General features: G+C 38.2%; 2 protein-coding genes across 7 annotated transcripts in view; one reads left to right on the forward strand and one right to left on the reverse strand.

The window, feature by feature from the left end:
• The window catches only part of KLHL5 (kelch like family member 5), a 57,278-nt gene extending 43,827 nt beyond the window's left edge, over positions 1 to 13,451 (reverse strand). The window contains exons 1-2 of one of the 4 annotated variants that reach the window (XM_083836247.1): positions 13,184 to 13,451; positions 11,177 to 11,264 (exon numbers count right to left, since the gene is read on the reverse strand). The gene's annotated coding sequence lies outside the window, so the exon portion shown is untranslated. Of the gene's footprint in view, positions 1 to 11,172; positions 11,265 to 12,379; positions 13,045 to 13,183 lie in introns of those variants that run through there. The other 3 variants (XM_083836244.1, XM_083836246.1, XM_083836245.1) reach the window with 3 other exon arrangements.
• A 1,633-nt stretch (positions 13,452 to 15,084) lies between these two features.
• TMEM156 (transmembrane protein 156) overlaps positions 15,085 to 24,905 on the forward strand; it is a 29,091-nt gene continuing 19,270 nt past the window's right edge. The window contains exons 1-4 of one of the 3 annotated variants that reach the window (XR_014584430.1): positions 15,085 to 15,999; positions 19,985 to 20,266; positions 21,826 to 22,086; positions 23,174 to 23,281. Coding sequence is in view for 1 of the 3 variants with exons in the window: in XM_083836265.1 (XP_083692391.1) it covers positions 15,792 to 15,999; positions 19,985 to 20,266; positions 21,826 to 22,086; positions 23,174 to 23,281 (859 nt within the window). In the remaining 2 variants the exon portion in view is untranslated. The remainder of the gene's footprint in view (positions 16,000 to 19,984; positions 20,267 to 21,825; positions 22,087 to 23,173; positions 23,282 to 24,905) is intronic. The other 2 variants (XM_083836265.1, XR_014584431.1) reach the window with 2 other exon arrangements.

Genomic DNA, 24,905 nt, shown 5'->3' on the forward strand with positions numbered 1-24,905 from the left:
TCATACAACGATAGAATATCCCAAGCTGGAAGGGACCCACAAGGATCATCGAGTCCTACTCCTGGCTCCACAGAGGATGACCCAAAAATCAAACCATATTTCCGATAGCACTGTCCAAACACTTCTTGAACTCTGGCAGGCTCGGTGCTGTGACCACTGCCCTGGGGAGCCTGTCCCAGCGCCTGACCACCCTCTGGGTGCAGAACCTTTCCCTAACCCCCAGCCTGACCCTCCCCTGCCCCAGCTCCGTGCCGTGCCCTCGGGTCCTGTCGCTGTCCCCAGAGGGCAGAGCTCAGCGCCTGCCCCTCCGCTCCCCTCGTGAGGGAGCTGCAGGCCGCCATGAGGCCTCCCCTCAGCCTGCTCTGCTCTGGGCTGGACAAACCAAGGGACCTCAGCTGCTCCTCGTACATCTTCCCCTCCAGACCCTTCACTACCTTGTCTTCTAAACTTCATGTGATTGGTGATTGCCCAGCCCTCTAATCTGTCAAGATTTTTCTGCAAAAGCTCTCTATCCTGAAGGGAGTCAGCAGCTCCTCCCAATTTAGTGTCATCCCCAAACTTAGTATGAATTTGAGTCCTGCATCCAGATCAATTATAAAAACATTGAAGAGAACGGGTCCTCGAACAGAGCCCTGCAGAACGCCACCAGTGACCAGCCGCCAGCCTGACGTAACCTCATTTATCCACAGCAGGATACTGTGGGAGACAGCATCAAAAGCTTTGCTGAAATCCCAAAAGATTGCAACTATTAGCCTCTGTTGGTCAACCGGGTGGGCAACCTTGTCATAAAGGAAATCAAGTTAGTTAAGCAGGATTTTCCCCTCATGAACTTGTTAACAAGTCCTGCCAAAAGGAAAGCCTTTCTTTAGTACCAGTTTATGAAGGTATTGCCTAATAAAGCTACAAAAGGCCATATACTACCATTAAAAGAACAAGGGAAACCCAAACAAAATCACATGGTGGTGGTTTCCTGTTATCAAGGTAATACAAACATGGGCAAGGTCACCTGTGACGATAAATCTGCAGACCAACTGAAGGTAGGCAAACTAATCTGCAGGCAAACTAGGGAAGGTATTTTTACATTTTTCCAAGACATCAGCAGCTTTATTTCACCACAAAATCTTGAGTTTCCCTCAGACACCCACAGGAAAAATCAGTAAAGAACACCACTACCAGTGTTGTCAATAAAGGAGTGGATGCTTGTTCAGCAAAATATTACAGGTGCTCCCAGTTTGGTGTTAGGCCCCATATAGTGAACTACCAGATTTTAACACAATAAGAAGAAAGTACGTGTGCGTGTCATCAGGTAATAGAAGATAACACTCCATGACAGTCTATATAAACTTCAAGTACTACATAGATGTCTGTGGGCAAAAAGTTTATTTAAACGTCAAGCTACACAATGCCACAGTTGCTGAAGCAAGGCATTTCAAGACAGAGATGTAAACATCCTAAACAAATGATTTAACACTGAAAGACACCTCAAGAGACTCACTGTATCTTTCTCATTGAGGACTTCTGCTTAATTAGTAGCTTCAGTTAACAAGCCCCTACTCCCCCAAGAGACAACAGGCTGCAAAAGGGATATAAGGATATCATGGTTTATTATATTCTTATAAAATAAACAGTGTGACCTCATTTGGAATTTTTTTTTGTGTACAACTGTAACTCAAAAATAGGATGGCAGAATACGAGGTTCACAGAATTCCAGCACAAATGATCAAAGTACAAAAGAAACATCTCACTAAAAGACAGGATGCTTATGAGAATCATATCAGTGGCTGTAAGAATCATATTAATGTCTCATTAACACGAAAACCAGAACTCGTCTTTAAGTTGAAGAATTATTGTTACACTTGTTATACGTAGTGTTACACAAGACACACATGACATGACCCAATTGTGCATAGCATCACGGATGTCAAACAGAATCTTGCAATAAAAGTCTTACCACTGTTTTAAAAGCTGTAGTACTCAAAAGTCAATTAATCTGCAGTTTTTCTACATTATAAAAGTAGAACTACATTTAAAAATGGGATGAACCTCTCAGAAGGAAAAAAAAGCCTCTGAAATTCCACCACTAACTAATTCTACTATTCTCTTAAGCACCCTGAATTTACTTTTCCAATGTAGTCAAAACCGAATGGTAGCCAAGGGTTTGTTGGGGATATGAAGGTCAAAGGCAGCCTTGACCTGCAGTGACCGTGAGATGGTAGAGTTCAGGGTGGTACCAGTTCCTGAGAGGAGGGAGTAGGGCAAAACCCAAGATCATGAACCCGGACTTCAGGACAGCAGATTTAGCCTACTCAGGGATCTGCTGGAAAAAGTCCCACAGGATAAAGGCCCTGGAGGTAAGAGGGAGCCCCCCTCCTCATACTGACTTCACAGGACTGGCAGCTGTGCTGCTGTGACAATGAAAGACTTGTGTCTATTAATAACACCTTGAACGTAATCACACAAGTAACATGAAAGTGACATAATCTACCAAATGAGCATCCTAATTCCATTTGTGTACTCCCATAGAAAAGTGCCTTTATGGAATAAGAGCCTTAAAAGTAACAGCTGGACAGAAATAAATCATTTTGGTAAGCTCAAGATTGGGTAGATAGAAAACATTTTGATCTACTGCCACTTTGTGGTTATGATCCTTACAAGTACTGAAGATGACTGCCAAGCACAGTAACTAGGAGTACAGGAAGAGAGGAGTTCAAACCATGAATTCCACAAAACTCATGGAATGGAAGTGTTGTTCCAGAACAGGATGTTCTCATCTCTGCTGCTAAATGAAGAATTCATTCATCTCTTATACAAAATAAACAAACGTAATAAATGCCTTACTTTCTAAACAAATACTTTAGAAGTATTCTTTCCTAGAACGTTACCACAAGGATACCGTTTGTGCACACTTTCTTCTCCCCCTTCCAGTATGGTATGAAATTTTCTAGGCTAACTCTAAATATATGAGATTTAACTCAATACAGCAGCACAGTGCAAAGCAGCAGTTTTCCAATTCAGCTTGTCAATGATGATTGCTCTTTATACAATTCACTGAACACAGATGAAGAAATGACTACACAAGAAATGCCGCAGAAAGAAATTATCTCAATTCCTTATGAAATATATGTATTACAGTGAAGATTTTTAAAAGAGCATTTAAATGTTATTCCAATTAAGGGCTAGTGAGGTGCATCAACACCAATCACTACTAAAAATCCTGTTTAGCTGCAGTAGACACACTAGCATCTGGCAGATGTATGTTACTAGAAAGGATTATTTTGGAGAATAGAAAACCCAACCCTTTAATCTTATTTTGCCACAATGAGTAACATTTACATCAGTAACTGTACATTTGAAATAAAGCACTGAAATGTGAAATCAATACCAGAGTGCAGTATTCTTAATCAAATAGTCCTAGATATTTAAACTGGATCATATATGTATTTGTTTATAAATACACAATAAAATGCCTTGTATTACTTGCTTTAATTACAAGCATCATATCTTGACAATAGGGTTTTCATATTACAATAAGCTTCACGAAGTCATAAAATCAACATGATTAAATTAGAGATGCTAATTAAAGGTTTCCATTGATTTTACCAGTGATTTGGCTCAAGGAAGTATTATTAGGAAAAAAATGCAGAACAAATCATGGTACATTTAATTATCCCCTTCACTCTAAAACAAAACTAGTCTTCCGCCTTGAGTCAAAGTTGCTTAAAATAATATGTATCTGAGGCACGTAAGGGAAAATATCCTTTAATTCTCTATTTGGATGCTATTTAATTTCAGATTAAATCATGTATCAAATCACCACATATTCCTAACCATAATCACTGATCCTACATAAAATTGCATGAAGATATATTTGAAGAACAGCAGTGGAATTTAACACCAATAGAAGTAATTCTTTTATTCTGACCTGAAAGAAACCCTACTTTTTGAATTTTGTGACCAGAAAGCAAATCTTAAACTATAAATAGATACAGTAAGTAAAGAGAAAATGTTAATTGCTGAATAGTGTTTATCAAATATACATTTACTTGAATCAACGGCAGTAAACAAATTGATCTGAGAATTGTAAAACTAGCCCAGACTGATTTCTTTTGCTCTCCCTTCTCTTTCTGCAGTTTTGTGCAGAAGTAATCCCCATTTTTATTTATTTTACAGTTTTACAGTTTTATTTACAGTTAGGTTCCCCACTTTTATTTATTTTACAGGCTATTCTAACGTTAACTCCTGTTCTCCTGGATGCTTCTTCTCACTTGGTCCCCTCACCCACAGGCACACAGATCCCTCCAAACCTGACACCCGACAGGCAGGACGAGCAAATCCTTTGCCATATTCAGACCCAGATGCAGACAGGCTTATCAGCTGACAAGTCAGGTAGTATTACTTATTCAGACTTCCCTACCTACCCAATATTTTCAATACCTTTCAGAAATTTAAACATGTGAAAAGCTCGGTTCCGTCAGAGTTTGCCTGAAACTGGCAAATAGACACACAAGATATTAGGGAGGAATTGATAAACCAAAAGACATAAATCCAGCTTGTCTCGGGAACTTGCAGGCTCACAAGCTTCCTCCTTACCTTGGAATGGCTACATATCGCCTAAGATTTAGAAACAGAGTGGAACAGAAATCACGGTGTCTGACATTGTTGAAACACAACAATGAGCTCCTACCTTTCCACAGCTGCATAAAACTAAAATGACCTTGATAAAGAAAGCAACAATGGTAGAAGTCTAGGCCATCCATTAAACCTCCTAATCATTAAAGCACTTGCCGAGTCAACTGTTTAGCTATCCCAAGAGGCACACTGACCCATCATCATAGCTGCCTCACCCCTGCTTTTACAGAATTCCTAATATATTTCCTATTCTGCACAGAAAATGAGAACAAGGCAAGAGCAACATAAATTAACTGCGAGGAGGAACACAGGATACTAATCCAAACCGCGGAAGTACAAGAACCTTTGGCATTCCTAGGGACATTAATCCACTATCTAGGTGGCATGCTCAAAAAAGAGACAACTCTCGAACTCAGTTTGCTAAGCTGCCAGAGGGAAAAGGCATAATTGACAGAAAGCTTTCATTATTTGCTTACTGGGTATTTTTTTCTTTATCAACTCCATCTAAATCTTAAGGAAAATACAAAACTAACATATTGTACTACTGCATGTAGCTATCATTAGCTTTAGATAGTTTGCAATCACTTCATCTATCTTCCCCATTAGCTCAAAGTTCTAAAAATTCCTTATCTAGCTTACAGTATTTATATATAAAGTGTTCTCATTTATTGAGTTTATATATTTCCAGAAAATAATGTTTGAATATTTACAGAAATTATCACAATCTGTTTTAAGTGCACTTGTTCTTCAGTCTAAAAGCCAATTTATTATGCAAAGGTGCAACTTAAATTTGTATTTGTTAATGAAAAAAATCTATCAGGAAGTGAGAGCAGTGAAGTTGTTACTTATCACTTGATCTGCCTACATTTTTATGAATGCATAGATTAATTTTAGTTAATTACTTTTATTTGTTTGGAAAATACTTCCAAGCCGAAAATGGTAGTTCTTGGCGAAGAGCATGCCAAGCCTTATCAAGTTATGATAACATCATTAACTGCTCTACTTTCATAATGTTTTAATTATAGTCTGAATACATAAGCTCGTGATTATATTTACATCCAAAATAGCATTTCTCTCACTGCACATAGAAAAGCAAGCTTTAAAATTTGGTTTTATCTTTGGCAATGACTGAGCGATCATTTAATATTCAAAAGCAGTTGTTTTTAGACTGTCAGAATACATTTTCGAATATCTACCCGCCAAATGCATTTTGCTTATACTGTATGCAATGAATACTCACTGCAGAATATTTACCTGGAATGGCAAACATCAGGCTAATAGCTTATTTGCACAAATGACAATGTAAATTGTCTGCTCTGACAACAAATAAGAACTTGCATGCAAACAATCCAATTGCCAAAACCACTGAAAAAAGGTAGACTTTCACATGAGCTTCTCTCATTTCTCCTCACTGCATACATGCTACTTGTTAATATGGTAATTCAGCCATATTTCATTTCTACCTGTATTCTTTACAGCTCAGGTTAGTAAACCTCTCTGAACTCAATTTGTTTCTTACTGTACATTGTACCTAGCCCACAGACTATGATTATTTTATCTGTTCTATTGGTATACTTTAGCTCGATTTTTCTGTTGGCTCTGAAATCGAGGCTACAATGGTGTGCATTTTTTAAATAATGAATTATACTGTTTCCCCTCAAATCAACTCAAATCTGTACTAAACAGATTATGTTACCATCTTCATCATGCCTATAAAACTCATACCAAAATGTTATCAGCATTTTCTCTTGAACTTCTTAAGATAGGGGAGAAAGGAGGGGAGGCAGAAGATATGAGACAGAAGACACACCAGAAAAAATACACCAGAAAATAATCTAGAAGAGATGAGGCAGCTCCCTTTTAAAAATTTTATTCTGAATAACTATGATTGCGTGACAGCTTAGCACACTTTGAAATAAATTTTAGATAGCAGGATGATACAAAGAATGAAGGAGGTGTTCTGACCACAGATTTTTCTTTTCTCCCCTTCTCTTTCTTCATTGCTCTTTCCCTTTTATAAACAATGTATATACAGCAAGTGGGTTCAAGAATGCCAGGAGTAAACAGGAGTCCTTAGAAACTGAAACAGCTAACAGTTTGATGGGCTGCAAGATCTCCATATTCCAAGCCATTACAGAAAAGCAGTTCCTGTAGCTGAGAATACAGCTGCCAATAAGCAACATTGAGCATAAAAGGGTTACCAAACCATAAGCAGATTACAGTACAACGCCCTTTCATTTATTCTGAAAACACTGTGTGAAACATATGGAAGCAAGAATAGGAAATCCATTTTGCTCCATCTAAGTCCAGCTTTTAAAATATATCACCTATTGATTAAACTGATGAAAAGAGAAAAATGAAAAGAGGTAACTTCACGGAAACTAGCAGGAAGCAAATAGAGCAGAAATAGTTTAAAAATCAAAACATTTCACTCAACTGAAAATGTACAGCTGCAAATTTGAACTATTTTTTAATATTTCATGCTTAGCTTTTTTTTAGATTGTCGTGGTCCTTTTTCTATTATTTTTTACTAACTGCTATTAATACGATATTTCAGAAGAAGAAATATGTACCTCAGGTATTAAATAAAGTGTGTCCTGTAGAGTCCCTATCTTAAAGGTTTAAGTTCTAATTGGAACTGAGGTTGGAAAGGATGTTGGTTTTTTTTTGTTTGTTTGTTTTTTAATTTTATAATCACTTTCCAGAACACTATAATCACAAAACAAAAATGATGAAACAAATAGTCATGGTTCTGGCCTCATAATGCCCAATGTTTCACAAAATTAATTAAGTTTTCATTTAATGTTGTCCTTTCCAATGCTACTTGCGTAGTGTTTTGCTAAGGTGAGGACTGCTTTATTGATGCAGACAAAAAGCCTAACTGAACAAAGAGCCTTCAATTACAACCCAAAGGAAATACTCAAGTAAAGATCATCAGAAACAGGACTGAAAACACAAAATTGTCCACAGCACTATGTTACTTAGGTTTTCATTCTTTTTAGATAAGACATTCTCTCCTTCCCCCCAGTAAAGCCAAGTATGTGTAAGAATGAGAAACTCCTTACACATTTTCAAAGTATTTCCCACAGGCTCAACAGGCTGTAATCACACAAAACACTTGGACAAATTGCAGCTTTTTGAAACTGTAAGGGGTGACACTTCTCCAAGTTAAAAACGTATGTACCCCTTAGATAGGAAAACACTTAAGAATATAGCTAAAAGGATGTCCAGAAAAATCAATACACTCTGAAGAAAAAAACTAATCCACCACTGTACACATAATACAGGACCACAGAATGTTTCACAAAATAAAAGTAGAATGGTGATTTAAGTGACAATTTCTTGAATTGTAAACCATCGCAAATTTCAAGCGAGTTTGTTAATTTCTTATTAAAGTTTTCAATAAAGAGTCAATACAAAGTACACTGATTATTTTGACAGAGTATTAACTAAGGCAGTAGGACAAGTCTATTTGGATGTATTTTAGAAGAGATCTAGACATTCGTGTGTGTTAAATTTCTGTTTTACAAATGCTTCCTGTACAATTTTATAAACAGTTTTCCACTAATTCTGAAAGTCTTAAGGATGTTCTTGGAAGAATCCAAGTTGCTATCCAAAAATTCTTCAAAATAAATCCTGCTGTCAAGTAGGACATCAGAATTTCAACATCGATTGTACTTACAGCTGAAGAGGTAATTCATTGGCAAAGTATCAATCTCTGAACAGACTGAAATCAATTCCTTTATCAACTTTACAGAAATTAGTCCTCTGGGAAAATGCCAGCATAGACCATAAAACAATTATTCTTCAGCATCGCTGCTTGATAGTTATTCGACCTTGCAGTAAGACACAAAGGCGTATTTCTTCTTCTTTCTTTCTTTTTTTTTTTTTGAGTACATTTTGGCATTTCCTTTGAATTCTTTTCAACTTCCACGATCACTAAAGAAAAAGGTGCAGGTCAAGTCTAAAAATTCTGAAAATCTGGATGAGGCTGGCTATTTTTGATAAGTGAAGCTACCATATTTTGAACTATTGCAAAATAGTGAAAACAAAAAGCCTGTTCTCAAAGTAATTTTAGGGGAACCTTAGCAGTTTCAATCCTTTTTAAAGCTGTGAAAATTTTCTAAGTCATCTACAGTAGAAGATACCAACAAGAATATAAATTGACTGGGGGAAGGGAACAGAAGAAAAGGAAAAAAGAATGAAATGGGATAAAAAGCCTGACTGGAATTCAATCCTCTCAGTATTTTCTGTCTTTTGTTTGTGGTATTGCGCTGGTAACGAGTGGATCACTAACAAGGCTGAAGCAGTAAGAGCCCAGACCCAGATTAATATTCAGGCACAGGGAACGCTTAAGGAGTGGGTGCTGAGACACTCAGTAATACCAGGGTAGACCAGAAAGGTAGAACATTTCTGGTAAGACCAGAAATTAAATAAAGCCTACTATTTCCCAGAAAATATGGCAGCCAGCCTGAAGGAAGACAGATTGACACTTATTCAAGACAGTTTCATTCTGATCTTCATAACCCCGTGCTTTTAACTTATCAGACCCGAATAAAGTCAGAGGAAGACTGAGCTTAAGCAGGTGCCTCTCAACTTCCACTTGGGCACCGTGTCTGCAGCAACAGGTACCAAAAGCATCCTTCCACTCTACAATACTGAAACATTTGATATGGATGACAGCAATGGGGAGCGAGAAACAGGTTCTTGTTTTGGTATTATCTGAGCCTGCATTGACAAAAAATGCACAGGAGATTAATATAACACCAAATTCTCTCCTGCAGTTGATATTGATGACTGCCACAGGTCGTGCAAGCAGTTTGACTGCTCACTACTTGCCACTATCTATATTACTTTGGCAATGCTAAATTTGGAATACACTACTTAAATGTTTAACAAGCATTTTCTTCTTCAGGACCTAAAGAAATAGGAATACTGAAGTGCTGTTTTGATCCGTGTTTCAAAGTACTAGAGGCTTAAAAGGACGAATTCCATTTAGCCTGAATACTCACTATACTAACTAAAACCATGGTGGCTTTTTGGATGCACTGATGGTTGAGAAGTCAGCATTTGAAATGTGAAATAAGACTAATTAATTTATATGTAAGAAAATAGCAATCTAGAGTAAAAATACTGAAGTTCTCCTAACTGCCTAATAAGAAACAATACACAAAAACAAGTGACCAAATTGCTCACTGTGTTCTTTGAAGGGACAGAGGATGGCAATGGACTCAGAACGTCCAAACCTCATGATATCTTAACTCAGAAGTGTGATGGCCAAACATGGGAAATGCTCAGAGAAAAATAAGACCTGTAATAACTACTACCAGAATTCTCAAGTATTTTGTCACCACCCTTAATAAAAGTTGCCTTGAGAGTTGTGTACTTCTTGACTAGAATCGTCTCAGCAAGCAGCCACAAGGGACACTGCATCTGGTGCTCAGCAATCACTCTGAGCTCAATTAACTTAAAGCAGACTTTCTGTTATTACAGCGTGTAGAACTGCAACATTCCTCTGGACTGCCTGCTTCTGGAAAGCTACGCAAAGTTTGCAGTTCCCCAAAATACACTATGCTGTGCCAAAGAGTTTGTCAAGAACCAGGTAAGTAGAAATATACACAACAGAACAAATTAAAGCATCTACTGCCAAAAATGGTATGTATATTGTAAATTGCTAGTGACTTGAGAAATGATGAAATAAAGAGTGAGAAAAAACACCTCTCTTCTGCATTTGTATAATGACATGAACGAATTCTAGACAACAGAGAGGTACACAGTTATTTCAAAAAAGTTACATTACCAACACTCCCAAAGCAGGAATATCTCACTGCCAAGAAAGAATATTTTTTTTCATTTTGGTACAGCCTACTATCTCTAAATTAATGGCACTGCCTTTCTTACCCTCATCACTATTTTTCCAGCAGTATTTTACTTTACAAAGAATTCATATAATACCAAGTTCTTTCATGTATTCATGCATTCAACATTCTTTTACCCCTTTGCTTTGTGTCAATGTCAAAGCTATTCCCTTTGAAAATGACTTTGGCTTAGAAAAGTCTTACTACTTTCCTTCTAAAAAAATGAAGGAAAGCAAAAGCCAGTTAGTACTAATGGCATAATGAGGTTTGACTGAGCAGTTGGTAGGCTTCTATCATAAGCATTTCTCTAAAGAAATATTTTCTCTTACAAAGTCACTATCAAATTTTTACTGGTTTTCTCACAATGGTTAAAAGATTAAAGGTTAGAGCTTTCTCTAACCTTTCTCTAAAGATTAAAACTTAATTTTATAGTAAATATAACAGTCTTCCATAATGCATGCTTTGATAAAGATGGTAACTTTGAGAAGTGGTAAGTGATGAAATTACATAAAAATCTCCCAAATACTAGGATCTGCAGTCATACACACATCAGCAGGAAGCCATCACAAGCCGTGTAACACAAAAATCAGTGAAGGTGTAACCTGGAAGTTACAATACATTTGTGGGCTCAAATCACATTCATTGTAGCATCACACTGTTGGAATTGAGTAAGTACAATAATTACCTACAACACCAGAATGATCTCTAGGTGTTCACAGAATCATGTAGTTCCATTTGTCTTCCTCCTTCCAAAAAGATGAGGTAGGCAGAAAAAATCTAGAGGGAGAAAAATAACAGAGCAAAAATATCAGAACCAGGCACTGAAAAAAATCTTGAAAGCAGATCGCTTAGTCTATTCCGATACAACTCCCTTCCATTTGTCCTGCGATTCCTAAGCTGAAAGATGGAAGGAGATGGAAGCGTGCCCCTGCACAACTGTCACCTCAGTTCCTTCCACAACTGCAAGTTATATACATGACAACAAATACTGCAAAGAAAGAGGGGAAACGTGTATGAAACCTGAATACATAAACTCTCCAGAAATACTGCATTACAAGACAGTATTTTTTTTCTTTTAAATAGTGCATTTTCATTATCTTTGGTTAGCCATAATTGCACAAAGGACAGAGAATTGAAGAACTGCTCTGCCTGATGAACCACCTAAGCTAAGAAGTATTGCCAAAGAGTAACATCAACTACAACAGTGAATAAAGCCTTGGATCACCAATGAACATCCTTCAACAAATGGAGCAGCTTTATACAAAGTCTCAAACCCTTACCATTGGAGTGGCTCTCGGCCCTTTTCTATTTGTAGGCCACCAATATTTTTTTGGTCAAAGAAAGACTCCTACTCAAAGAATCTACCCTGCTGAGACAGTATGTGTCTACTTTTGGAACCAAACAAGTCGACTACAGTCACTGTAAGAAAGAAAACATAGCCCTGGAAGGCACTTGCATGCATACATAAAGGGAATATCTAATATCTGTCCGTTCATGTTCTGATCTTTTCTGTTAGCTGCAGGAACATTCCACCAAAGGTAGAAAGGAGTCAAACTATCACCTTCTGTTTTGTAAAGGAAATGTAAAAATCACACTGTGGTGTCCTAAACGCTGCAATAACTTTCATTATTGGGTCACATTATGTTTAGGTAGTCTTTCTTACCATACCCTGAAACAGTGAAATACATCTAGAAAAAACACAGAACATCAAAATAACTGGAGGCTGATCTTTGTTAAAAGCACTGGTGATACAAAGGTCCAGATAACTGAAACAGGTTCATGAATATGAATCGCCAGTTGACAACAATTTGCAATTAGCTTGACCATAATGGTTTAATGCAAGATCTTTACGTCTTTGTGGCAAGTTTTTCTCGTTTTATATTCATACTCACTGCAGTTCTGTGAAACACAGTGCTTCAAAATCCACTGCCACGGGGTACATACACACGCTGGCTTCAGGAGCAGCGCTGCCCATCCAGGGGACACACTCGAGGCTTGGCTCAATGAAGTGTGACAGAGGAAAACACTGTCTGACACAGACTGGGGTTGTTACGGGTAGCTGAGCCCCATCCTGCTTTATGCTCCTTAGCATTGTTCAGCAAGTGGAAAACAGGAAAAGCGTACGATGGGAACATGATCTCCACGATCAGGAACGCAGCCGTGAAGTTCAAGTTTTGTGGTGGTTTTTGTTTTGGTTTTTAAACCTCCATCTACACGCATCTGCTGAAGTCCTGACGCAAAAATATGTTCACAAGACATGAACAGCGACCGTTTCTGGCAAAATTAATGAACCAGTCACGAGAACACATCTTGTGAGTTGTTTTTTAAACAGGACAGCGTCCCCCACGCACTACATATATAAATGGGGTTTCTCTGTTAAACCTACACTGACACAACGACGAGTTCGGTTCTTTTATTCCCATTCACGCCAGCAAGAAAACCCCAGCGACGGCTTTCCCCGAAACCGGGATCGGCCTCCAGCCTGTGCAACGCCACAACAAGTTGTTAAGCACGAGCAACAGACCCCAAGCTGCCCCCTTCCCGCTACCACACGCCGGCTGTGGGTGCCCCCCGGCACCCCCCGGTGCCCCCCGGCCGCTCCCCCTCCGCCGCCGGGAGCCCGCCCCTGGGCAGCAGCCTTCCTCCTCCTCCTCCTCCTTCTCCCCCCCTCCGCCAAGCCCCCGCCGCCCTCTCACCTCTCTCGGTCCGGGGAAGGGTGTGTGTATGGGGTAGCTTGGGAGTGGCCGGGAAAATAAAAAAAAAAAATAAAAAATTTTAAAATTAAAAATAATGATGAAAAAAAAATCCCGAGGGAGGCCCCGGCACCCCCCCCCCTCCCTTCGCCCCGCCCCGCCCCGTCCCGGCGGCGGGCAGCGCCCCCGCTCTGCCAGGGAAGGCGGCGGGCCCGGGGCGAGCCCTCCCGCCGCTAACGGGTCCCCATCGGCCCCGGCCCGGCCCCGGCCCCGGCCCCCGGGCCGGCCGCGCACACCGGGGGAGGGCAGGGGCGGCCCCGCCGCCGGCTCCGCCTCCTGCCGCCCGCCGCCTTCAACGCGAAGGCCCTGCCGGAGGGGGTGCGCGTGGCCTTCTGTGGGGTTTCTCTTGGTTAACCCCACTGAAGGCCCCGTCCTGCGCCATGGGTAGCCTGGTCTGTCTCGAAACCGCAGCGCTAAGCACTGCTGTCACGCCGCTCCCTCCCTTTAGGTGAAATAAATAATTAGTGACACGGCAGTTAACCTCCTCTCGGGGCCTTGGTGCTGTGTGGTGTTGAGGCAGCCCATTCTCACCCTTTAATGGACACGCATACCTTGGCTTTTGCCAGATTCGTCATATTTGCCTTACCTCTGGCACCCAAAGCTAGGATACTTTGCCAAATTATCAGCCCCCGTGACAAGTCAGCTTTTCTTCCTACTGATAAAACTGATCTAAGGGTGTGCGAGATCATAGCTGAGGTGTGGTGGCAGAAGTTTGACGCTGCGGTGATCTACGTAGGGCTTTCTTTGCCTGATTAGTAAGCATAGGAAGCTTACCTCGTTGTGTGGTTTGCCTGCCTGTGCTCTTCCTGGCTGACTTTAAAAGATTTACCCGCTTTTAACTAAATTTGACTGAGGAGTACGGTTTTCAAAGGCACTAATTGTTTCATGCTGTGGACAAATTATTAGCTACATGGAGAAAAGTGTGTCCCCGAGAAGGAAAACCCACACGTTTCACTGCAGTTGGCCAGTCAGTCCAGGCAGGTGCTAGTTTACACACACATGGCCATCTCAGGCTAATGGTGTGTAAGGCTTAGGGTGTCCCTGTGAGTCGTGGGGTCAGGTTGTTACGTGGTTCTCCTAACTCAGAGACTGAGCTGAAACATGCCTGAAAAAAAGTCTGAACATATTAGAAAGGGATAGATACACATATTGCTTGCCAAAATCCTCCTGCAGTCCCTAAGAGACTTCATTCCTTCTGGGCAGAAAAGATGGGCAAACACCATAAACCCTTGAAAACAGGAAAGTACAAGCAGCTGATACGGCAGATATTTAAGGGGCAGCACAGTCTCTCACAAAGTAGAGCCAATTTGTTAACACAACAAATATAAATTGTGCAGTGGGTGTATTTTACATTTTAAATTCATACCTATGAATTTCTGTATCCTTACTACTTAGGTTGCACCATACTGTCAAAAAAAAATCATTTTGCTTTCATTTTATTGTTTTCATTGCATAAAAATGCCACATTTAAAATAGTGCATTAAATTTATATTCATTAAACCTCCATTACGAGTCTTCCTATAGGATGATTACTGTATTTACTTCCACCTGGCTTACTCATCTTCTGAGCCAGCTAGATGCCAAGAAGGGCATTTCAGGTTTGTAGGACATTTCTTATTTTAACTTCAGTGGCATTGTTTCAGTTTGGTAGTACTCAGCACTAAATGGGTTGTGGGAAAAATTCCGTGTCAGAAGAGAGATTTCTGAATTAATTAAATCCTTCATACTATAGGTAATCTATATTTGCGTAAAATTGTTTGCTTTTACTTACGCATTATTCAGAGTACTTTTATATGGAACATTTCAGAAATGCTCTTTGCAGTCTCATCTGTAGAAAGAATTTATAGAATATCATGGTGGACTTCACTTTTCTAATTGGAAAGTTTAGCTGTAAAATTATGACTACTATGTATAGAAATAGCAATGGCTCTTCCCAGTCTTCCTGTGATGTAAAGATTAGTAACGTACGCACTGAAGACACCGTACAGATTGGCAACACATCCATTGTCTTTTGAGAATGTAGCAGCAGTGATACTATGAACATCTCACACTCAGTTCCTTGTACTTAAAACATTGTTTATTTACTAGATTAGAATTTTAATGATCAAATTAATAGTTTATTCAAGTCTTAAAGATACTGTATTATGTCAAATTATAACACGCACACATGCCAGCCCCAGGGCATAGGTATATAAATAAAACAATAAAATCTCCATATCTGACTCATCTGGCTCTGACTGATTTTTATAATGTGGTTCTGACTCACTTTTTAAAGAATCTTCTTGGCCAAGTGAGAATAAAATTCCTTCACAAAGATGATTACGTTGTTGTTCAGAAGGTATATGAAAGTGGCCATTAGGGGGTGATGTTCCTAAAACAAAATTGCCCCAAATGAGTAAAATGGTTTCTGTGCATTTTTCTCATATTTTCATCCCAGTACATTAGTTTTATCTTCATTTTATTCATTTGAATCATGCGCAGCCATGCCAATGTAAGAACAGAAGTTACCTCTCTTCAACTTAACGTAGCATGAAGCAAAAAGAAAAGTCATATGAGAAAAAGGAAATGGATAGATGTTATTTTGCATAAAGCCTGCACTAAGTTAAAAGCTAAACCAGGAAGTTACCACCACTATGCTAGGTGGGAGCGCTTCAGTGGCATGTGCTTGATTTTGAGAAAATCAGAACTCTTCAGATTAGTACTAGGAGTACTTACCATGTTTATTTTATGCTTACCTGAATTTTTCAAAATCCATGAAGGTGAGTGATCAGCTTCTAAAAGTGCCTTTATTTATTCTAAACTCTGATTGTAGTTGAAAAGTTGACGTGCTTTCCTGAAAGTGGTGGTTATTATATGGACTTACATGGACTTTGTAAAACATATAGATTGTTTTCTTTAGATTTTTTAACCAAAGAGTTAATTATATGTGTTAATTTGGAAGGAGTTTGCCATTCATTTATGTACATAGCAAAAATGTTGTAACTATTTCCATGCAACTGTACTTTTACTATCTTCAGCATGAAGGTAGTATTTAAAATGCTTATGTTCTTCCATAGCAGCTACTCATGTCTTAAAAAATAACTTTTTTGAAATTCCTGTACTTAAATGCCTATAAATCTTTGTACAGTTACTATCTTGTGTGAGATAGTGTTTATGCAAGTGATATGCAGTGGTAGCATGATAAAAAAAAAAAATAATAGAGCAGGATAGGTGAATTTATTGAAGCAAATCTTTTAACCCAAATCCCAAATACATATTGGTGACTCTAAAGGTCAATACTGTATTTAGGATGAATGCAAAATCTACATGTATAAGTAATGCATTCAGTGCTTTCTTAAAAATTCATAAATAAATTAATATTAAAATAGTTTTGTTACAGCTGTTCCTAAGTAAGCTTTTGTATGAGATAAATCTAATAATAAAAATAATCCCCTTGCCAAATGGTGTGTGTTCCTAGACATCATTAAATTATTTACGAAGCATAATTTTCTGCAAACAAATTAGTATCAAAGCATGCCCAGATTAGGTTACTTACATCTACATTTTTATTTTCATTCACCAAAAAATGTAATTGTGATACTAACTAGAATATAATTTATACATATTTATAGATTATAAACCAACACACTTGATGTCATAAGTTTCAAATGTTATAAAAACAATCATACGGTTTAAGATGTTGGAACAACTAATGTTTTACCTCCACTCAGAAGTAACCAAAGTACTTGCTATCACAGACCACACAAACAAACAATGGCATGAATATTACCAGAAGAAAACATTGATATTACTGTCAAACATTAAAGAGCAATTGCACTTTTCCATGATATTTGCCCCAGATTATCCTTGGAGTTGCTTTATGCTGCAATAGCATGATCATTGCAGTTCTGCTATTGATGTATGGTCTTGATCACATTATGTCTAAAGTAAGATGTATATGGGCAGAGTGGAGCACAGAATTATATTTAGAAAATTATGATCATAGTCATATTTTGGATGTTCTAAAAACTATAGGACTGTATTACAATGTCTTAATTATGTGAGGAAGTAAATACGCTGAACAATTTAATTTGAAAATTCCAAGGAATTGGAGTTTCTGGTTCACTGAAAATCTTCTGTTGGAAACTGGTTTTAAGTCATGTTTGTAGCAAGCCTAAAATGTACAAAATTCCATTGCTGTAGCTGTTTCAGATTTCTGTCTACCACATGAGGCTGTGGACATTACTTCCCCACACAAATTTGTTGTCAGAAATCTTCTTTGAGATGTGAAACATAGGCACTGTACCTTCCTCTACAGGTGATTCCTAAATGAGTGGTTGAGACCTAATCCCATAGGCTTTTCTAAAATCACATTAAAGCTGTGGGTGCTTCAGGTTTTTAATATAACGTAAGTGAAACTTAGATATTTTTTTTTACAGAAATTTTGGGGGAAATGAATTTGCAGAAAAAACAAGCCTTTAAAAATTTATCAAAAAGAATACAGTTCAGCATTGCCAAAAGTGAAAAGTTTCTTTTATATTTGTAAAGCAACCCACCAGTTTTGGTCTCTGAAACTTTAAACTGTGTTGCTTTAGAACAGGAACTTGTTTTGGAGCCTGAGGCACTCAGTCCCAGTCCTGTACGGTTTGGTGGACTGCATCTCCTATAATCTCTCAGTTATGCGTTCCCCAAGTTGTACAGAAGGCTTTGTATCTGCCATATTATGGGATTGCTACCATTTCTGTAAGGAAGTGATAAAAATGCAATTTTACACACTGCTGAATTGACTCAAAACAGGGCATCACAGATCAAATTAAAAAAAAAAGTTAAGCTAATCCAAAAGTGAAATATTTATGATTTTCTGGATGGAAACAAGTTTTTTGTTTTTGTTTTAAATTCAATTTTTTCCTGCGAATAATTTCATTTTAATGGACTTGGATTTTCTATAGGAAGCAAACAAACAAACAAACCCAACCTGTAAATAGAAGCTTAGTAAAGGAATTTCATAGTCACAGAATTTAACATTAAGCATGTGAGTTACAGATTTTTGAATATAAAGCAGTTTCCTAGAGATGCTTTGCATGGTTTCGTCTCAGTAATCCTCATAATTCTTAAGGTTGTCTGCGTTCATATTTCTTGAAACCCTTTCCACGTTTCCAGTGGTGCTTACATTTGGGAAGGGATGTTTCCCAATCCTGTACTGAGCAGCAAAACTCTGGTACAGCTGTCTGTCTGCCATGTAATCCACTGGGAAAATCCCACCTTTTTGCTGCCATGCTTACTGCTCAGCAATACATATTCTTCCCTGGAAAGTCCACAGTCCTGTGAGATGGGAGAAAGTGGGGTTTAGTGATACTGAATGGCTTTCTCAGTAAAGATCTTTTGAGAGGAGAGTAATACCCTCCCTAACAGGACAGCATTCAAGGTTTTCCATTAGTTTAACATGCCTTTTACATACCTACAACACGACCAACGCTAGGCAGCTCTAGAGCTTGTTTGCTCATGCGGAGCATGTGATGCAAAACGGAGTGCATGGTGCTGTACATAGAGCCCTGCCTCAGCACAGTCAGTGGATCCACAAGTCCTGGTACAAACTCCTCGGTGAAAGGGACACAGCAGGGAATTGCCGTTGGTTGACCCTGAAAGCTGCAGCAGTGGTTTTAGACTAGTTGCCCAGATGCACCATGCCTTGCCAGGAGGGTAGAGTAGGCATAGGTAACTGACTTTGGTGCTGGATTTCAGGTTTTATTTCTGTACTCTGCCTGAAATCCCTCACTGAACTGTTTCTGAGGCAAGCCCGCTACGGTGTGAGCACAGATGGCTGTTGAAACTGTCAGATTGCAGCTGAGTACTGGAGCAATCAAAGGCTGCTTTCCTGCCTATACATAAGGATTTACGAACATATTATCCCAATTACTCATAATGAGTGGTAGATGCAAAATTTCCTCTTCAGAGGTGCAAAGGTAATACCAGAATTGGAAGCTCAGCTATAAAACTATGGGCTAGTGCTACGTCAACACATGAGCCTGATTGTTTGTGTTCATAAATACAGATTTCATGCTGGGGTCCCAGAAGTTTTTTACTCTTACAGTTCTTTCATATTGAAAAAATAGTTCAAGGTTAACTCAAGTAAAAATACATGATTCATACAATAAAGCCTTACTTTAATATGGAGGACAGCTAAAATAGCACTCGTTAATAATGAATACTATGTGTTTTTTGTCATTTGCTAGAATTGCATTAATGTGCTCCAGCTGCAGTAATTTGATACTGAAACTCAGCTAACAAAATTGGTTATAATTAATTTTCGTGACTGAATATCAGAGAGCAGGAAGGGTGTGGTTGGACAAATCAGCAGCATTTCTCTGTAGTTTCACTGTAAGGTTTCAATGTCACTGAAGAGAAAGTTTTCATCCTCATTATAGCTCTTTTACAGCACGATCACCCTGGTGTATGGCAACTGCACAGTTCCAGGGCTGTGTTACCCTTTTCAAACATGAGCAGTCTCATCTTCTCTTCAAGTACAATGAAATCTGAACAAGTTTGAAACAGGAATGAGACTAGAGATGACCGCAAATGCAAGTTAGTACAGCAAGATATTCCATGTAATTCAGCAATGCATTCACTGTGCTGCTGTAATTCTTGAGAAAGAAAGTGCATTTCATTGTATGATGGTTAAAGGATATGTTACGTGATTCGTAAACACACGTACTTGTCTATACCCTTTGAGATGGTTTTGCTAATACGACACTCTTTGTTTTTCAGCTAACACTATCATTGTTTCATGCATGGATACCTGTTCATTAAGTAACACCACTTTTCCACTTTGCACTTTTAATAATTCTTGCAAAAGATCACTGCAACAAAGAAGAGAGAACCAGACTGTCCTACTGAAGACCATTGTAAATCATTCCAGTTTCCAAAATATTCCATGTATTTGCCAGTCCTCTAGTAGGGAACAACAGCCACATACTAAATACTCAGAATGTGAATCCAACAGAGATGTGGATGTTGATCATCAAGGAGCAGGAGTTATAACTAAAAAAAGTAAGTAGGAAAAGCATAATACTTCATTTGGAAGTAGTTAATTACAGCATAAAATGCATGGTTTTGTTTGCTATTTGAAAGAAAATGATAACACGGTGCTGGTTCTCTATGGGCTTTGCAAGATCTATGAACATTGTTTTTTTGTTTGGTTGTTTGTTGTTGTTTGTTTTTGTTTTGTTTTTTGTCCTTAATAGCTTTTCTTTGCATTGCTGCAAAATGCAGGTTTTATGACAGATTCTCAGTAGAAAAACATGAGCCGCAAAATGCCGATTTCTTCTCTTTGAGGATCTTATGTAAAACCTTGTGTGTGAGGGAGGGTTCATTATCTTCAGGGGGATTTGTATTAGTCTGCAAGCAGGGTGCTGTGAGAAAAGAGTGCCTTATCCAGCAGCCACCTGGAATGTTTCTGTTGCAAATCTGACCTCTGCCATCTGTTTTTTATGAGCACTCTTATATCTTTATCTTTATTCTATAATTCTTGCTGGGTTTTCCAAAATATTTCATTTATTTATAAAGAGTTGTAGTTTTTGATGAGTTTTCTTGAAGAATTTGCTTTTAAGTCATTGTGGAACTCTGTTGATGGCTGATATGATGAAAGCAAGTATCTGAAGAACTAAATCAAAGATGGTAACAGTCTAGGTGGCAGCTACAGAAGAAATAAAAGAACTAAAATAACAATTTTTCTGCTTATAGCCTGTGGTATCCACAACTGTTTAGCATCAAAAATGGCCTTACCTGTTTGATGGAAGGCAGCACTGAGTAAGGACTGGCCCAGCAATATGAAGAAGAGCTCAGCAACAACCACAGTTTTTCAGAGCAGTAGCAGCATATTCCTTCTGTGCCTTATGCACTTGTATCTGGAAATCTGGGGGAGAGGATGCTTCTGAATTTTGCTTTCCTAACATTGTCAGCAACAGGGGCAAGAGGCCAAGTCCTAGGTATGAGAAATGCAGTTCTTTTCAAATTGCATCACTTTAGTAAAAGGTAGCTGTCTTTCCGAGTGTGGAAAACACCAATGCAGAAAATATGTGGACAATCTCTGTTCTCATTTATACCTGTACAACTCTAACACAACTGACACAGTCTCACCTACATGAATTTGTTAACATTCTGCAAGTCTCACAGCTTGTGGTTGGAAATGGAACAAAACCCTTCTGCAACTGATAGCACAGAGGCTAGATGTACACTTCAGATGTCTAGCATCATACAGCTTTTCCTGTTGTTTTTCTTCATAGCCCAATTTTTGTCTTTATTAGCTTTGACAACAGCTGACAAAGCAACAAAAATATTAAAAGCTTCGAAGCTGGTAGTAAAGCAAAAAAAGAAAAAAAAAGGCTATAATTTGCTAAGGAAATGTATTATGTGTAGATAATCAATACTCCTCAGATCTGTTCAGAATGGTTTTACATTTTATCCTTTTGTCCATTTTTATCATAGTCAGTAATGTAAAAAATTACTATTTGTTTTCACAAATGAGACAGAAAAAATATTTATCACTCCTTCTAAGAGTTGTCTTCCTTTGTCTATCATTATATAACAGTTTTTGTTTTAATTTGTAGATCCAAAAGAAAAAGGCTCATTGGAAGAGCAAACAGAAGACGTTATTTATTTTTACAAATATTTTAATTTCACTATGCTTCATGCAAATGAAGAAGTAGAGGATAGTATCTTCTATATGCTGGAAATCCGCATCAACAACTCTACAGTCAGAGGAAGAAATGCAGCTGAGGAATACCTAAATCACTCCTGTCTAGCAGCAATGATCGACGACCAAAATGACTGCATAAATATTTCACTGCAACTGGAGTCTTACGTGGAATGTAAGTTACAAAGGAGAGTCAGAAGGGAAATCAAACTCGGAAACAATTTGAATGTTCGAGAAAATCTGCAGTAGGTAGTTCTCTGCTTTCAGAAACCACTTGAAAGTATTTCACAACAAAACAACGCGATTTTGATCATCCCACAGAAAAAGACCATCGTTAATAGTCACCTGACAGTTGTCTATAGTCAACTGTTTAGCTCTGCTTTTATTTTTCCTAGAAGCTATACAGCAAAACAAGTGTCTGTACATTCAGTTTGCCTTTTTTTTCTTTTTTTTTTTTTTTTTCTCCACTTAATAATGACAGACTTACAAAATACATGTTTGAAAAAATCTGGAATTACTTTTTCCTATTCCCTCCCTCATATTGGCATAACTCTGCTGTGGTAAATTAAACAATTTCAGTTAACTAGAAAGAGCTAGAAGAACCAGAAGACACGTTTGACTTTTCCTAATGTCCTGCTGCAATATCCTATGTTCAGCCTGACTTAAAAGAGAAATATTCAACTGAGCTAGGCTTAGTTTTCCCAGAGGACAAACCATCAGCTTTTTAAGTTTCACTTTGTGCTGCAGGAGATTGCCTGACCACAATCAGGGCATCCAGTACATGTATGCAACACCTCCCATCAGGGAATTGGTGAATTATATTACATTCATTTAGTTTTATACAGCAAATACATTTTATGCTGTAACTTTAATGGAAAACAGTAAGTGTTTTTGAGTTGGCTAAAGCAGTGTAAAATAATTCCAGGGAAAATCCTCTTGAAGAGAGGGCAGATTATGTCTTGTTTTTTGTTCGTTTATTTGTTTGTTTTTAATAAGTAGGCCTAGCTATGATACTAGTATAGTTTTTAACTTTTTGAGACATGGAGGGACAGATACAGATGCAAATGAAACTAAATTCTGGGTAGAAAACTCAATTGCAAACAACAAAGAAGGCTGAAAGAGAAAGGCGCAACCTTCTGTTTTGTTTAAATTTTCATCTGTGGGGATAGGCATAGTCAAAAAAACAATCAAGACAAATTATTCTGCTTTTTTCTGTCAGTGTTTTCCTGCTTTATTTAATCCCTCCTACTTTTTCTGGACAGATCCAATGTGTATGGCGAAGATCATTTGGCTCAGTATGATTCTAGTCATTATTGTGTTTACTATTTCAATCGTCATCTACAAAATAGTTCATGAAAATGGACAAAACTGTAAGTAACAAAAAGTTAATCTACATGAATTTAAATTTCTACACAAGGAAAAATCTACTATAAGGAAGTTGGTGATTATTAATGTGGCTCAGACAACAGTATTTTAATTGTAATATGATAGGAGTTTCTTAGAGAGGAACTGGAATACTCAGGTGATTGATGCTATCCCCTTTCACCTTGGAATTGTGGATGCAAATCCAGCTTGGTGGTGGTGAATGAAGTATGTTTTTTTGACAGATGCTTGGTGGCCTATGATCTTTAGTCCAATGAACTTCTGGTTTCAGAGTCATTTTAATAGATCTTAAGATTAAAGCTGAGCCTTAACAAAGGTCTTAAGCAGAAATGCCAATGACCAATAGAAATAGATAGAAATACCTTTTCCTTCCTGAAGATGATTCATCTAGGTCATGGTCAAGAAAAATTATGGGTTAGATATGAGGAGATACGCACTCAGCCGTCTGTCCTAAAAACTGGTCATCTGAATTCACAGTGGGGGTGCAATGCCACACAGGTCAACCAAGTGGTGTCTTCTTAGTCCCAGAGCTGAATTAAGCTCAGATAACATTTCTTCTCTGTGCTGTTATTTCAGCAAAGAAAATAATGCTGTGATTTCTGAAACAGCACTATTTGACTACTCCAAGTGATTAAAAAAGTAACTTTGCTATGGAAGAATTTGTCCTTACTTCAGAGACTGAAACAATTGTTTGTGCACAATGCACTCACCACCCAAAACAGGCTCTTCCTATGCAATTCGCTTGGAATAAAGGCTGAAACCAGGGTTTACGGTATTTCTCCTAGCAATAAACAATGGAGAAAGCAACAATAAGTGGTAGGAGCACCTTAAGCATGAGACGGTTGAGCAACCAAAATAAAGTCCTCTGTGCAAAAAGAGTGCAGAAAATTGACCTTTTCAGCTGCTGGTCTTCATTTTTCATCAGAAGTCAGAGGTAGGTGGAACAGGGAGCAAACTCCCTTTCGTCAATGTGAAATGAGTGTTACTTAACCTGCTACCTGGGATAATAGCTTTCAGATGCTTTTCACAGCAATTTCCTGAGACTTTCTGCCTGTTTCAGCCCTGAGTGGGTAGAAAGCCTCTGGAGAACCAGCATTTAGTTGCTATTACCAGACAGCTGTCCATTTCTCTTGTAGTCCAGAGCTGCAGAACAGAGACCTTCATCACAGGGGTAATGAAAAAATGATAAGCTACATCCATTCCCGTGATCATCCTAATTGTATCCACAAGCAGTTTTGTAATGAAAGAGCAATAAAAGTTGAGATTTAGTCATAACTGAACAGAAGGCAGAAGGATGCCTACACTCAAGATGTTTCTGTGATTTTTAAAATGTAAATATTTTATGCATTTATTTTTAATCAATTAAGTGAAACAGTAGCTTAAAATGACATCTGTTGCATCCCCCTCCAAATAACAAAAGAAATTCCTTATCAGATTATCTTGATTGAATAGCATGATCTTTTACTTATTGCTGGAACAAAAGTCTGAACCCTATTTTATGTACATAAGAATCACACAAACTGTAAAATAGGTCTTTATAAGTGGGCCATTAACTATTCTAGTTTGAAGGACTTTTACTTGCAATTTGAAAGCTACCATAAATGTCATGAG

The sequence above is a fragment of the Anser anser genome, assembly GCF_964211835.1.
Source record: "Anser anser genome assembly, chromosome: 4".
In the NCBI taxonomy this organism is placed as follows: Eukaryota; Metazoa; Chordata; class Aves; order Anseriformes; family Anatidae; genus Anser; species Anser anser.